At 38.2% G+C, this 14,079-nt stretch overlaps 1 protein-coding gene across 1 annotated transcript in view; it reads left to right on the forward strand.

Annotated features, from left to right (window-relative positions):
* The window catches only part of LOC126456463 (uncharacterized), a 274,840-nt gene extending 261,077 nt beyond the window's left edge, over positions 1 to 13,763 (forward strand). The window contains exons 8-11 of the mRNA XM_050092214.1: positions 7,808 to 8,036; positions 9,001 to 9,153; positions 11,335 to 11,469; positions 13,454 to 13,763. Coding sequence (XP_049948171.1) covers positions 7,808 to 8,036; positions 9,001 to 9,153; positions 11,335 to 11,469; positions 13,454 to 13,600 — 664 coding nt within the window. The 3' untranslated portion in view covers positions 13,601 to 13,763. The remainder of the gene's footprint in view (positions 1 to 7,807; positions 8,037 to 9,000; positions 9,154 to 11,334; positions 11,470 to 13,453) is intronic.
* Positions 13,764 to 14,079: the final 316 nt, after the last annotated feature.

Genomic DNA, 14,079 nt, shown 5'->3' on the forward strand with positions numbered 1-14,079 from the left:
TGCGAATTGGTATGGGTGGAGGTTATACTTAACAGCCGAACTAAATTAATAATTGGCTTCTTCTACCAACCCCCAGACTCCGATGATATAGTTGCTCAACGGTTCAGAGAAAATTTGAGTCTTGTAACAAATAAATACCACAGTCATACGGTTATAGTTGGTGGGGACTTCAACCTTCCCTCGATATGTTGGCAAAAATACTTGTTCAAAACCGGTGGTAGGCAGAAAACATCTTCCAAGATTGTCCTAAATGGTTGCGAAAACACACTTGACCTCTTAGCCACAAACAATCCAGAGCTAATAGAGGGCATCATGACTGATACAGCGATTAGTGATCACAAGGTCATTGTAGCTAGGCTCAATACCATTTCTTCCAAATCCACCAGAAACAAACGCAAAATATTTTTATTTAAAAATGCAGATAAAGTGTCACTAGAAGCCTTCCTAAGAGACAATCTCCATTCCTTCCGAACTGACTATGCAAATGTAGATGAGATGTGGCTCAAATTCAAAGATATAGTAGCAACAGCAATTGAGAGATTCATACCTCATAAATTGGTAAGAGATGGAACTGATCCCCCGTGGTACACAAAATAGGTCCGAACGCTGTTGCAGAGGCAACAGAAAAAGCATGCGAAGTTCAGAAGAACGCAAAATCCCGAAGATTGGCTAAAATTTACAGACGCGCAAAATTTGGCATGGACTTCAATGCAAGATGCCTTTAATAGGTTCCACAACGAAACATTGTCTCGAAATTTGGTAGAAAATCTGAAGAAATTCTGATCATATGTAAAGTACACAAGCGGCAAGATGCAGTCAATACCTTCGCTGCGCAGTGCCGATGGTACTGTCACCGACGACTGTGCCGCTAAAGTGGAGTTATTGAACACAGTTTTCCGAAATTCCTTCACCAGGGAAGACAAATGGAATATTCCAGAATTTGAAACACGAACAGCTGCTAGCATGAGTTTCTTAGAAGTAGATACCTTAGGGGTCGCAGAGCAACTCAAATCGCTTGATACGGGCAAGTCTTCAGGTCCAGATTGTATACCGATTAGGTTCCTTTCAGATTACGCTGATACAATATCTCCCTACTTAGCAATCATATACAACCGCTCTCTCACTGATAGATCTGTACCTACAGATTGGAAAATTGCACAGGTCGCACCAGTGTTTAAGAAAGGTAGTAGGAGTAATCCATCGAACTACAGACCTATATCATTCACGTCGGTTTGCAGTAGGGTTTTGGAGCATATACTGTATTCAAACATAAATTACCTCGAAGGGAACGATCTATTGATACATAATCAGCATGGTTTTAGAAAACATTGTTCCTGTGCAATGCAGCTAGCTCTTTATTCGCACGAAGTAATGGCCGCTATCAACAGGGGATCTCAACTTGATTCCGTATTTCTAGATTTCCGGAAAGCTTTTGACACCATTCCTCACAAGCTACTTCTAATCAAGCTGCGGGCCTATGGGGTATCGTCTCAGTTGTGCGACTGGATTCGTGATTTCCTGTCAGGAAAGTTGCAGTTCATAGTAATAGATGGCAAATCATCGAGTAAAACTGAAGTGACATCAGGTGTTCCCCAGGGAAGCGTCCTGGGACTCTGGTGTTCCTGATCTATATAAATGACCTGGGTGACAATCTGAGCAGTTCTCTTAGGTTGTGCGCAGATGATGCTGTAATTTACTGTCTAGTAAGGTCATCCGAAGGCCAGTATCAGTTGCAAAGCAATTTAGAAAAGATTGCTGTATGGTGTGGCAGGTGGCAGTTGTCGCTAAATAACGAAAAGTGTGAGGTGATGCACATAAGTTCCAAAAGAAATCTGTTGGAATTCGATTACTCGATAAATAGTACAATTCTCAAGGCTGTCAATTCAACTAAGTACCTGGGTGTTAAAATTACGAACAACTTCAGTTGGAAAGACCACATAGATAATATTGTGGGGAAGGCAAGCCAAAGGTTGCGTTTCATTGGCAGAACACTTAGAAGATGCAACAAGTCCACTAAAGAGACAGCTTACACTACACTCGTTCGTCCTCTGTTAGAATATTGCTGCGTGGTGTGGGATCCTTACCAGGTGGGATTGACGGAGGACATCGAAAGGGTGCAAAAAAGGGCAGCTCATTTTGTATTATCATGTAATAGGGGAGAGAGTGTGGCAGATATGATCGTGAGTTGGGATGGAAGTCATTAAAGCAAAGACGTTTTTCGTCGTGGCGAGATCTATTTACGAAATTTCAGTCACCAACTTTCTCTTCCGAATGCGAAAATATTTTGATGAGCCCAACCTAAATAGGTAGGAATAATCATCAAAATAAAATAAGAGATATCAGAGCTCGAACAGAAAGGTTTAGGTGTTCGTTTTTCCCGCGCGCTGTTCGGGAGTGGAATGGTAGGGAGATAGTATGATTGTGGTTTGATGAACCCTCTGCCAAGCACTTAAATGTAAATTGCAGTGTAATCATGTAGATGCAGATGTAGATGTCATATGTGGCTGTGAGACTGGCAAGCCATCACTTGCCAGCCACTATGAACAATGTTTTGGCATAAGGTTGAAGCAGCATCAAATGACATACCTACATTTATCATCAAAGGTCAGTTCAACTTGATGCACCACCAAGCTAGACCCATAGTTGCTGCCACAGGTGACAGCTCTGCATACTAAATTTTGCACCATTTATACCCTCAAATCACCTACCAGTTTAATCATGTATTCTACTTACTATACTGTATATGCATAGGAACTAAAATTTTATTATTTGTTGCCCTTCCTGGTGCTGCAATGTTAATGGCCTGTGGTGCATATCATTCTTCAGATTATTCTTAGTACTGTGGATACTGAACCTTATATGTTAGTGTTCTGTTCACTTAAATTCTTTTCTTCACCCTGTTATGTCTTCTGCTCTGCGCTTTTAAGTGATTCTTCCTAACCGCCCACCACTTAGAATTTTCTCACTTAATTTATATTATTTCTTCCTGAGAAGCTAATATTTCAAATGTGCTTTTCTCTGCAGATTATATGTGACAAGTATGGTATAAAATACAGAAAGCATAATGGATATGGCATGTTACTAACGATTTGTTTAGCTAGCCTGCTTTAGACTTTTTGATGTAGTCATTCTGAATAGATAAAACAAATAAGCTTTACACATTTACTGTTAAACATGCTGTGGTATGAGGCTAATCAAATTGATACACTAAAGTTTTCTGTGAATAATTTGTCAAGAGTCTACAGAAATGTTACCTCCTTACTATTAGTGTCCCTTCTCAGAACCATTTTCATTGTTGTGTGCTGAGTGCTGGAGTGACTGCTCTGTTGTAGAGATATCTGCTGATTGTTCAATTTAGTATGTTGAGTCAATTCTCATTTACTTTCAACAGTACAGTAATTTGGTTAATAATTTAACTTCATAAGTAGTACAAAATTCCTTTTTGTTTTGATCACTTAATCAGCTGTCTGAATATTGAGTATCAAATTTATACTCTATATCTGACAACATTACATTACAGGAATTTTGTTATTGTAGATGGGCATACTTGATCATGGCAAGCTACAGCAAATATATTATCTCCTCGACCCAAAATGTGTTGAAGTAATTTAAAAGATGTTGTTTGAAGAGGACAATAATGAACCTGAAGATGATGTAGTCTCAGATTGTATTGAAAAAGCTCAAGTTTAACAATAAAATTCAGAAACAGATGAAGATGAGAAACAAGTATTTGAAAAGAAAATTATCATTACTGTATTGAAAGGCGCAAAGATAAAATGGAATTAACTTCCACTATCACAGAGAGTAAGTTTCATCACCTGCAGTATTATTCAGAAGTAGCTTGGGACTATAGGTGCAGCAAAAATGCCCTTTGGATGCTGGAATTGCCCCATAGGAGATGACTTTTGTCCATTATAGAATGTGTACAAATAGCATGTACAATATTACAAGAAATATGCACAGTTGACCCATGCTTGATATGATAAATATGAGTGGAATCAATACACAAGTGATTCATTCTGGTAACAATGAAAATTTTATCAGAAGAAAAGGATTCCTAAAACAACTACCTCCTGCATTACTTTTGTCTCATTTGATTCTTATACATTTGGACACCTCAGGTTTGCATACAGATTGTCAGCAGAGGTTGAAACAGTACCAACCAATATGAGAAGAAGATGCAGAAGACAAGAGCAGAAATGCAGAAAATGGAATTGGGGTCAACAGGAAAAGTTGCAATACCCACACTGTAAAGGAAAAACAGAAAAAAATAGTTGCAAAATATGCCAAAAGCCAATCTGTTTAATCCACAGTGAAACTTTTTGCTCTGATTACAATAAAATTCCTCATTTGTTACTGTAGTCCAATGGTGGTAATGAGACAACTGAATGGTTAATATTTGTATTGTTGTACGATTATGCTCTCTTTGTCTATCCGTTCACATATTTGCAATTCGTAATATAGTAAATAAGCAATATGATCAATTTGATATTCCACACATGATCTTGGTAAGGAGAATGACACACCTCATAGGTGGCTTAAGTGAACCACATTTTGTTCCCATAGTTCCTTGTTTGTGGGGGTAATAGTCAGCCTACAGGCCAGGGGCTGAATCATCAGTTAGTCCTAGGGCTTCTTCTCTCTAGGGTTTCTCCTCTAGTAATGATCTGAATATGTGAAAATTGCCAATATACACCATGATTTGGAGTTCCTGATGAACTATAACTGACTGTGTAAGTATGGCCAAAGCTCAGAGAAAAGCTAGAGCACACCATTTCCAACAAGAACAATACCCAATTAAGCACTTTGATACTCAAACCTCCCTTCAAAGTTAAGCACAACTGCATCCCTTTTTTAGTTCTTTCCCAGTATCTTTCTAGTGTACACACTTCTTTTTCCTTTGATTTTGAATCTACTGTGTTAGTAAAAGTTGTTACTTTGTTCCTGTAAAAATCTATTTTGTTTCACTTGTTACTAGTCCTTTTTTTTGTAGGGGAGGTTGTGCTGACAAATAATTGTTAAGAAAAAAAATCAATACACTGCACCACTTCCGAGATATTTATCATAGAAATTAGCCAACCAAGTCAGCAAACATGCAAATTTGAGAAGCCTGCCAGAGACAGTCACCAGACTTATCCTTCATTTAGTTTCCTCAAACCAAACAAATGTAACTTTTGCTCACCTAGCTCATATTTATCACTTCCAAGAAAGGCACATTTTAACTTTTAATGAGCATTTGAACTAGTTGTAACACACAGACCCACAGATGTCTGTGCATTACTGCATTTTAGCATGTGCAAGTGCTTGAATTTGTGCACACAACAACCTGATGGCTAACTTCAATGATAAATAACTCAGAAATGATGCATCATATCAAACTTTTTTCTTAACCATTATTTCTCTGCACAACCTCCCCTGCAACACCCTTACAAAACTTCTATACCATTTCTGTCCACCCTGCATATTTCCTTTGCCTTTCATTTCATTGCTAAGCAATTTTTCTAATGTACCTCTTGCCACAGTGGATTATTTTCACAAAAGTGTGTAATGTTTTTGTTAACTGGTGGTGTCAGATTCACAGTTCATTACAGTAGCAACTCATTTATTCATCGTATTCCACTGATTCAATATCATAGATACTCAGGGCATGGGACAAGTCAATTTATACACAATCAAAGTGAAGAACCTGTCAGAAACCACATTAGTAGTTGTCCTTTATGAACTGCTATGAACTAATTGTGTTTACACAAAAATAATTCTGTTTCTTTAGTTATATTACATAGCCGATAGCTCCCGTTGGTGGCTTAATATCTGCATGACCCCATTGATATGTATCTTAAAGCAACAGTTGTCTACATCCCTTTATACACCAAACATTGACCCACCTCCATAACCAAGACTGCTAACATATGTCTGTGCAGCAGTGTTGACCCAGAGATAAGCCGGTCTGAATCCTAGAGGTGGACGAAATTTTTGCAACCAGTATTTGGCCACCAAGGGACGAAGAGGTGGTAGCATAAGATTCCTGATCACCAGTCCTTGCATCACTGTCCTGGATTAAATTATAAACCTCTCCACAGTGCCTCATGAAGTGAGGGCAAGTGATGTTAAGAGATGGTCAATCCATCAGGTGGGGATATTAAGCTTGTCAGCCTTGAGGAATAGGCTATGTGCGGGCACCAGGTTTCACCCATTTTCTATCATCATCATACAAAACTACACTATACACTACACTACATATGCATCCATTATGCTCATCTACATTCCACAAATACATATATGACACATCTCTCACATACCCACAAGCAAAGGGCTAATGTGCAGGTAGAAGGACACGCTTTCCAACCAGGTGGCTGAAACCACCCTGTCAATAACGCCAAACAACATTTAATTTTTTTAATTTTAGTGAGCATTGCTCTCTGTCCTGTAGCTAAATATCTTACTGAAATTGAGGCCATTAGAGACAAATTACAATTTCATATTGGACAATAAAAGGCCAGAGAATCAGCTATAGTCTTTTTGTTGGAACCATGTGTAATGATACCTCGTCCCGCATGTAATTGACATATTGTTAAATAACTGATGTTATAGTAGCACAGTTACAATTACATTAGTGATTACCAGACACAGAAGTGATTAAGATCTATTATAAGACATGGGTCTGAGAACTAATTTGTGAACTCTGCTCATCACTACAAGTCAATCACTGAAAACAGACTCATCTTTCTCTTTGTTTCTGTAGGTGTTATTGTTGTTGTTGTTCATTGTACTGAAAGTAAATGGGATATGATTTCAGAAAAAGGGATCTTGGGTCTTGGAAGTGATTAAGAACAATATATTAATCTTCCTATTGGTCCGAGTATTGTGGCATAATTCTTTCATTCATTAAGTCATCAACAAAGGATTTCTGTCTTGTACTTAAATCAATGTAACCAGGTATTAAATGTAACTTATTTAAAATAAAACACCATATAAGGTTAAATTAGTATGTATTCACCACATTTGAATAACCACGAAAGAACATTTTCACACATCATGAAACTTCTCTCCATTGTAGCTCACATCCAACTCTCTACTACTACTACTCGAAGATGCATAGATTTATACTGACAGATCACAGAGTCTCATTGATATTGATTTTTCAACACAGATGATACATTATATGTGGAATAGCTTACAATACTAATTACTGTGTTTAGTTAAGTTTGTATAATCAATTGTAGTTCTGGATAGTCTTTCATAATAACAGGAAATAAATAATTAAGACATAAAAATATGGATTCCCAAATACTGAAATAAACCAATGATCATACATTAAAAATTATGCATTACCAATGTTGCAAAACATTATAACAGTAAAAAGTTGTATTATGTTCACTGATTGGTTACAGCTGTGTTGCCATCAGCTGTGCTCCACAGTCACACAGATTTAATCTTGTTATGCATGGTAGTGTTCACATGATGTGATTATGTGAACATTTATTTAAAACCTAATTTAAGATATATGAATGCTGATTTGAAAATCCCATTTTTTCTTAATACATATCCAGTGTCTTATCCAATGCACAACCTAATTTAGTATCTGAGGCATATTGTTCAGCAATGTTCATGTGGTATAAAACGTGAATGTCTGTAGATAGGATCAGATAAAAATTGAATGTACATTTTGTTTTCAATTGCACTTGTCCCATATTTTATGTGTATATATTTACTAACAGAATGCCAGTCAAAACTAGTTCTAGAGAAAAATTATTTCTATGTGAGAGTATAAACTAAGTTTCTTTTTTCTTAATAAATGAATCCTCAGCAACAATGCAACAGTACCTGATGAATCACTGAAAACATCAATGGTTGCTGTGTCAGAACAGCTGAAGGACTACCAACAAACTATCACAGCGACTGTAGAATCAACAAGGTTACAGACCAATGTACTAGCAAGCACTGTGAGACCAACATTAAGCAGCCGAGCAAGACCACCTCAGAAGAAAAAGCAACCACAGACAGCACAGAAGGCAGGAAATAAGACTAACAATAAGGTACTATGCTTTTTGCAGTAACAGTCATAATATATGTACCCCAATCTTGAATTTACCAAAGATATACAAAAATATATACTGTTGTTTTTACATTCCTCATTTATTATGTAATGAGAGCTCTTGTTCAACACTTATTTATGCTCAGAAGCACAAAAAAGTGGAAGGAAAAAAATAACTGCAGAAATTTGCTAGTGAAAAGGTACAGAGGTGTAATTGTAAGAACTATGCATAAACTGAAGCCAGATGGGTTGTGGGTACTAAGCATGTATGTTCAAGTAAATTTCTGTCATAATGTTATGAGATACTGGCATTGGGATGAAGCCTCTAAATCATCCATGTGATGAACCAAGCACAGTACAAGCAACCTCATTTGTGACTTAATTCTCACTGGCAGTTCAGTAGTTTTCATGCTAACATGAAAAAATTAGTATGTTAGCACACCAGCTGATATACATTATCTCTTTTGATGAAATAGGTTTTATCACTGACTGAGATATTGTGGAGCTGTGGAAGGTATCAAAACAGGTATTACGTGTTACGTGAGAAGAGCAGTAGCATTGTGAGCCTGTTTTCACAGGATGACATGAAAAATGTGTTAACTGCTTTTATAGAAAATTTGGTTGACATATGTCTGGCTAGAAAAGCATTGCATGACAAGAACTGCAATCATATTCTGTTTCTAGGAGGATCAATGTATTCTTAGTACATAGTCAGCATTGCAACAGATACATTTGCAACAAATGTCAAAACTGCATTGAATGGAATTATCCATCAGGTCCAGATTCTATTAATATGTCCATTGTTATCTTTCACTTCTTTGTCTGAGTTCTCATAAAATATCAGTAATTTACAATGAAGTTTGGTCAGAAGAAATTTCATTACAAGCACATTTTACTTTGAAATTATAGCACTATGCCCTGTCTGTTATAATAAGTTTATCAATCTTGAACTCTTTCTTTCACAGACTAAATCCAACAGACCTCCAACACGTGCAACTCTCTATGGCCTTGCTTCCATAAAACGTGATGGAGATGTAACAGTCAACATGATGAGCTCTCACACAACCATAAAATCACGATTCAGTCTGGGACCTCTGATGCTTAAAGTTGAACGAGAAGTAAGTAAGAATGTAAAAGTATGTTCTACTAACATCACTGTACAATATTATGACAAATTGCATGGACATTTACAACAGAATAACAACAACAAAATGTTCCCTGAGAAGGCATTGCTACAATACATGCCAATTGGTACATTTCTGTCAAGGTTTTTGTCTACAAATGATCCAAACATAAATACTTTTGGATTAAAGTAGATCAATCACCAACAAGCAGAAGCATTGAGCGAATGTTAGGCACACACAAGTAAAGTTGCTATCTTTCAGAGTAATCCTTTTGTGAGCTAGAGTAAAATACACACATGCACGGTGCCAGCTGGATGAACATTGCCAGTGATGCATTTCAGCAGATGGACTAGGTTGTGGTGGAGATAGTGTCAGATCGGGTGGGTAGTGGATAGAGAGGTCGGAGGGGTGGCAGGTACATGGGCTAGGTATGCGATGCACAGTTGTTGTAGCTGGTGGGGAGCAGCACCTGCTGAAGATGATGTGAATTTGGAGAAGTGACAGAATGGATGAAGGAGAAATTGTTAGGTGGAGGGTGTGAGGACAGTGGTTACCAGAGACTGAGGCTAGGATGTTTACAGGAGAGAGGATGTGTTGTAAGGATAGCTTCCTTCTGTGTAGTTCAGAGAAGCTGATCATGGTGAGATGGATCCAGATGGCCTAGATTGTGAAGTAGCTATCGAAATTGAGCATTTTGTGCTCAGTTGCATGTCATGCCAATGGGCAGTCAACTTTGTTCTTAGCAATAGTTTGGCTGTGGCTATTCATCCTGGTGGACTGGCGGGTGGTAGTCATGCCAACAAAAATAGCTACGCACTGTTTGCAGGAGAGTTGGTGTATTACATGATTGTTTTCACAGGTAGTCCTGCATCTGATGGGGTAGGGTAAGCCTGTGACAGGCCTGGAGTAGGTGGTGCTGGTTGAGTGGATTGAGCAGGTCTTAGTGCATGGTCTGCCACCAGGACATGATCCTTGTGGCAAAGGGTTTTGAATGAGAGTGGCATAGAAATGGACTAGGAAGTTGTGTAGGTTGGCTGTGCAACAGAACACCACTTTAGGAAGAGTGGGAAGGATCTTGGGTAAGATGTCCACCATTCCAGGGCATGATGAGAGATAATCAGAGCCCTAATGAAGGATGTGGTTCAGTTGCGCCAGTCCAGGATGATAATGGGCGATGAGGGAGGCACCCTCTGCAGTGGATTCTTGTGGTGGTGCAAGGATTGGGGTGTATGAGGACATGGCATGGGAAATTTGTTTGTAGACTAGGTTTGGGGACTATGCTTGTCTGTAAAGGCTTCTGTGAGATCTTCAGCATACTGGTCAAGGGATTCTTAACACTCAGCGTACATTCTTAATGGGTGGCTATGCTGTATGGTAGGGATTTTTTGGTGTGGAAGGGGTGGCAGCTGTCAAAATGCAGGTACCGTTGGTGGTCAGTTGGTTTAGTGTGGACAGAGGTGTGAATGGAACCATCAGAGAGGTTAATGCCCAGGATGGTGGCACATTGGATAGGAGAGAATGGTTAAAATGGATAGGAGAGAATGTGTTGAGGTTGTGAAGGAATGTGGATAGAGTGTCTAGGCCCTGAGATATAATGAAGATATCATCAATGAATGTGAACCAGAATAGGGTTTGATAGTTTTGGAAAGGTAGGAAGGTTTACTCTAGATGGACTACAGAATGCTTGGCATTGGAGGGTGCCATGCGGGTTCGCATGCCTGTGCTACAGATTTGTTTTTATATTCCTCCTTTGAATGAAAAGTAGTTATGAGTCAGAATATAGATGGTAAGATGTATAAGGAATGAGGTGGCCAGACTTTTACAAGGTGTAATCTAAGACACAAAGAATGAAACATAATTTAAAAATTCAGAAATGGGAATATGTCATAGTTTCATAGCCTTAAAGTTTACCTCTAGACATTTGGTGTGAGTAACAGCCTTCTAAACGCATTGTGGTGGACACTGAAGAACTAAGCTTATATCTAAATCCTGAAGACCACATTACATAATGAGAAAATGGATAATGGTGGTACTTAAAATAAGAAAAGATTGATAATAGCTATTTGTTGTTCATAAGGCAAGAAATTTCATTGGAAAACTTTCACTTCTCATTTCTAACTTTTTTTATTGGAACAAATAAGAATATGCAGCTAATCTTAATATATTTATTTACAGTTTGGGAGAGGAGCCAAGAAAGACATTCGTAGTGCTGTTGCCACAACAACAGAAATGTCCGGAAAATTAAATTTGAGGATAATGAATGGTGGCGCAGCAACTCTGCATTCAATCAGGGTACTTCAACCAAAACAGGTATGATGGTCTAAATTGTGAGCAATGCACCTGGTATGATTGCATGGGAAAACTGAACACAAATAAGTATGGCTGATGAGTTTGAAATATGTTTTTCACTTTTCATCCCCTGTCTCTTACACTGATTTCAACATCAGCTCCCTAGCCAATCATCTTGCATCCAAATAATTAACCACTCATTTAAAAAACCTAAGTAAATTGAGGATATTTGCATTATCTTTATTATTACCATTTTAACTTTTTATACATGTGTAAGTAAACAATCAACAGGAAAAGACTCCGTGAAAGTAACATCATTAGACTCGTTCCACATCATTACGAAATATCGTATTCATGATCCTTGGAACTAATATTAATCTAATCTAATCTAATCTAATCTAATCTACCTGACAAAAATAGTGAAGCACCCAGAAGACATGTTTGAATGTCATTGTATCTTTGTACACATACACACCATTAGCAGGTATGTAAATGATTAGTGACAGTTAGAATGGCCATAAGAGTACCTTAGTGCTTTTTGTGTTTAATATTGTTACCAGGCCTGGTAGGGTTGAGGTGTATGAACAGCATCAGATGTTGAGTGATCAATTTTAAGGACATTGAGATGTAACACACTTGTGTGACACAGCATTATCAACACTTGATAGAGTTTAAAAGGGGCCTTATTGTTGGTCTCCATTTGCCTAGCAGGTCGGTTCATGCAACATACAAATTTGGAGGGCATTCGGATGTGACAGTGGCCCGATGTTGGACTGCATAGGAACACAAGGACAAACATATTCCTGTCAAGGTTCCAGTCAACTACATCTGACCACTACAAGGGAGGATCACTGTATTGTGTACCAAGCATATTGTAACCCTTGACATCTGAATCTGCCACCTGAGAACAAATAATGGACTCTCCACAACATTCTATTCTGTCTAATCCTGCACCATAGCTTGGAGATTAGCAGCAGTTGGTCTTTGGAATTACTGTCCCTTGTGTAGGCTGATAACTCCACAATACAACAAGCTGCTATTAAAATTGTGGCCCTTGGTTATTAAATTTCTGAAGATGCTCACTTTTCTCTAGTGGCACATGTCAGGGAAAGTTGTATGTGACTTGCGCCTGCTCCACAATTTTTATTTCTAACACTTGCCATTCCTCCTTCAGGAGATACCTGTGCTCACCACCAACTTCTGTGTTAAGAGTGGTGCCATGACCAGGAAGCAATAACTGCTGAGGACAGTGTCATATTGTGTTCAGTGCTAAATTGTGGTTCTGCTTAATCACTGATGACCCTTTTCAGTGAGTTTGTTGGTGATCTGGGGAGAGGTTCCATTATTACAACGTTTTGGAGAGGCACAGTTGTGGTACCCCTGGCATCACAGTGTGGGCAACGACTGAGTATGACTTCAGGTTAGAGCTTCCAGCAATTGAGGCTAACTCTAATGGCACAACAGTACATCACGGACAGCCTGCATCCTCATGTGTTACCTCTCATGCAACAGTAATGTGATGCCATTTCTCAACAGAAAATTGCCCATTAACACATGGCACATATCCCCCTGAACTGTGTGCATGATGTTGAGGTACTCCTATGGCCAGCAAGATCCACAGATCAGCCCCCAATATTACATGTCTAGGACCAGCTTGGATGTCATCTCTGTCCCAGTACCAGTACCCAGCACATCAAAGACCAGTTACAACAGTAGTGAGCCACTTGCCTCAGGAGAGATACAATAGCTTTATGACACCCCTCCCAACTGAATCAGGGCATGCATCCAGGCCAAAATGGGATGTTATGTCATAGTGATAAATGAGCTCTTACTGCCGAATTCTTAGTGAACTTGATTCAATTTTGTAACCACTGAAATAACATCAAATACGCTCTTAACTCATGAAGTTTCAGTTTGTCCTCCCCTTCTGGTGGCCTTACATTTTTTGTCAGGCAGTGTATTTCCTATATGAAAAGTGGGTTAATCATATATGTTAATTTCACAGGTGCGAGTTGAGAGTGCTGATAACCATGATAAGACTCGCGAATTTATTTGGCGCCGTTCCAGTCACATTGCTCATCTTGTATCACAGAAGTTAACAAGAGCAGCCAAATCTATGCTCCAACCACCACCTACAGTTGTTAAGTCCTGAAATGATTATAATGATTCTCTGAAATAAGCATTGTACCTGCTCACTCAGTGCAAATGAGGCCTGGTTATATTAACCAGCTCTAATGTGTTGCATTTTATTATGTACACTGAAATCAGTTCAGGACTAAATGTGTTATGTGTTTCTATTTATTTATTTATTGTGTTATGTGTTTCTATTTATTTATTTATCTATTTATTTATGTACTATTTGTAAAAGTATTTTTATACATTTGTATAAATGACACATGATAATAAAATATCTTGAATATGTCAGTAGATCTGTTTTCTATGCTTTTATCGTCAGCTGTGATGGTGGAAGAACTTAGATACTTCAATGGATCTTTCATGCAGCCTGTATTTACTGCTTTGTATGAATACTTCACTATTATTTCTTAACTGCAGAAACAGATCTAATTAAAAAATAGACAAAACATTATTAATTAGGAAAAATAAGTGTTACACAGATTTTAAAAGACTTTA

This window comes from Schistocerca serialis, chromosome 2 (genome assembly GCF_023864345.2).
Source record: "Schistocerca serialis cubense isolate TAMUIC-IGC-003099 chromosome 2, iqSchSeri2.2, whole genome shotgun sequence".
NCBI classification, from domain to species: Eukaryota; Metazoa; Arthropoda; class Insecta; order Orthoptera; family Acrididae; genus Schistocerca; species Schistocerca serialis.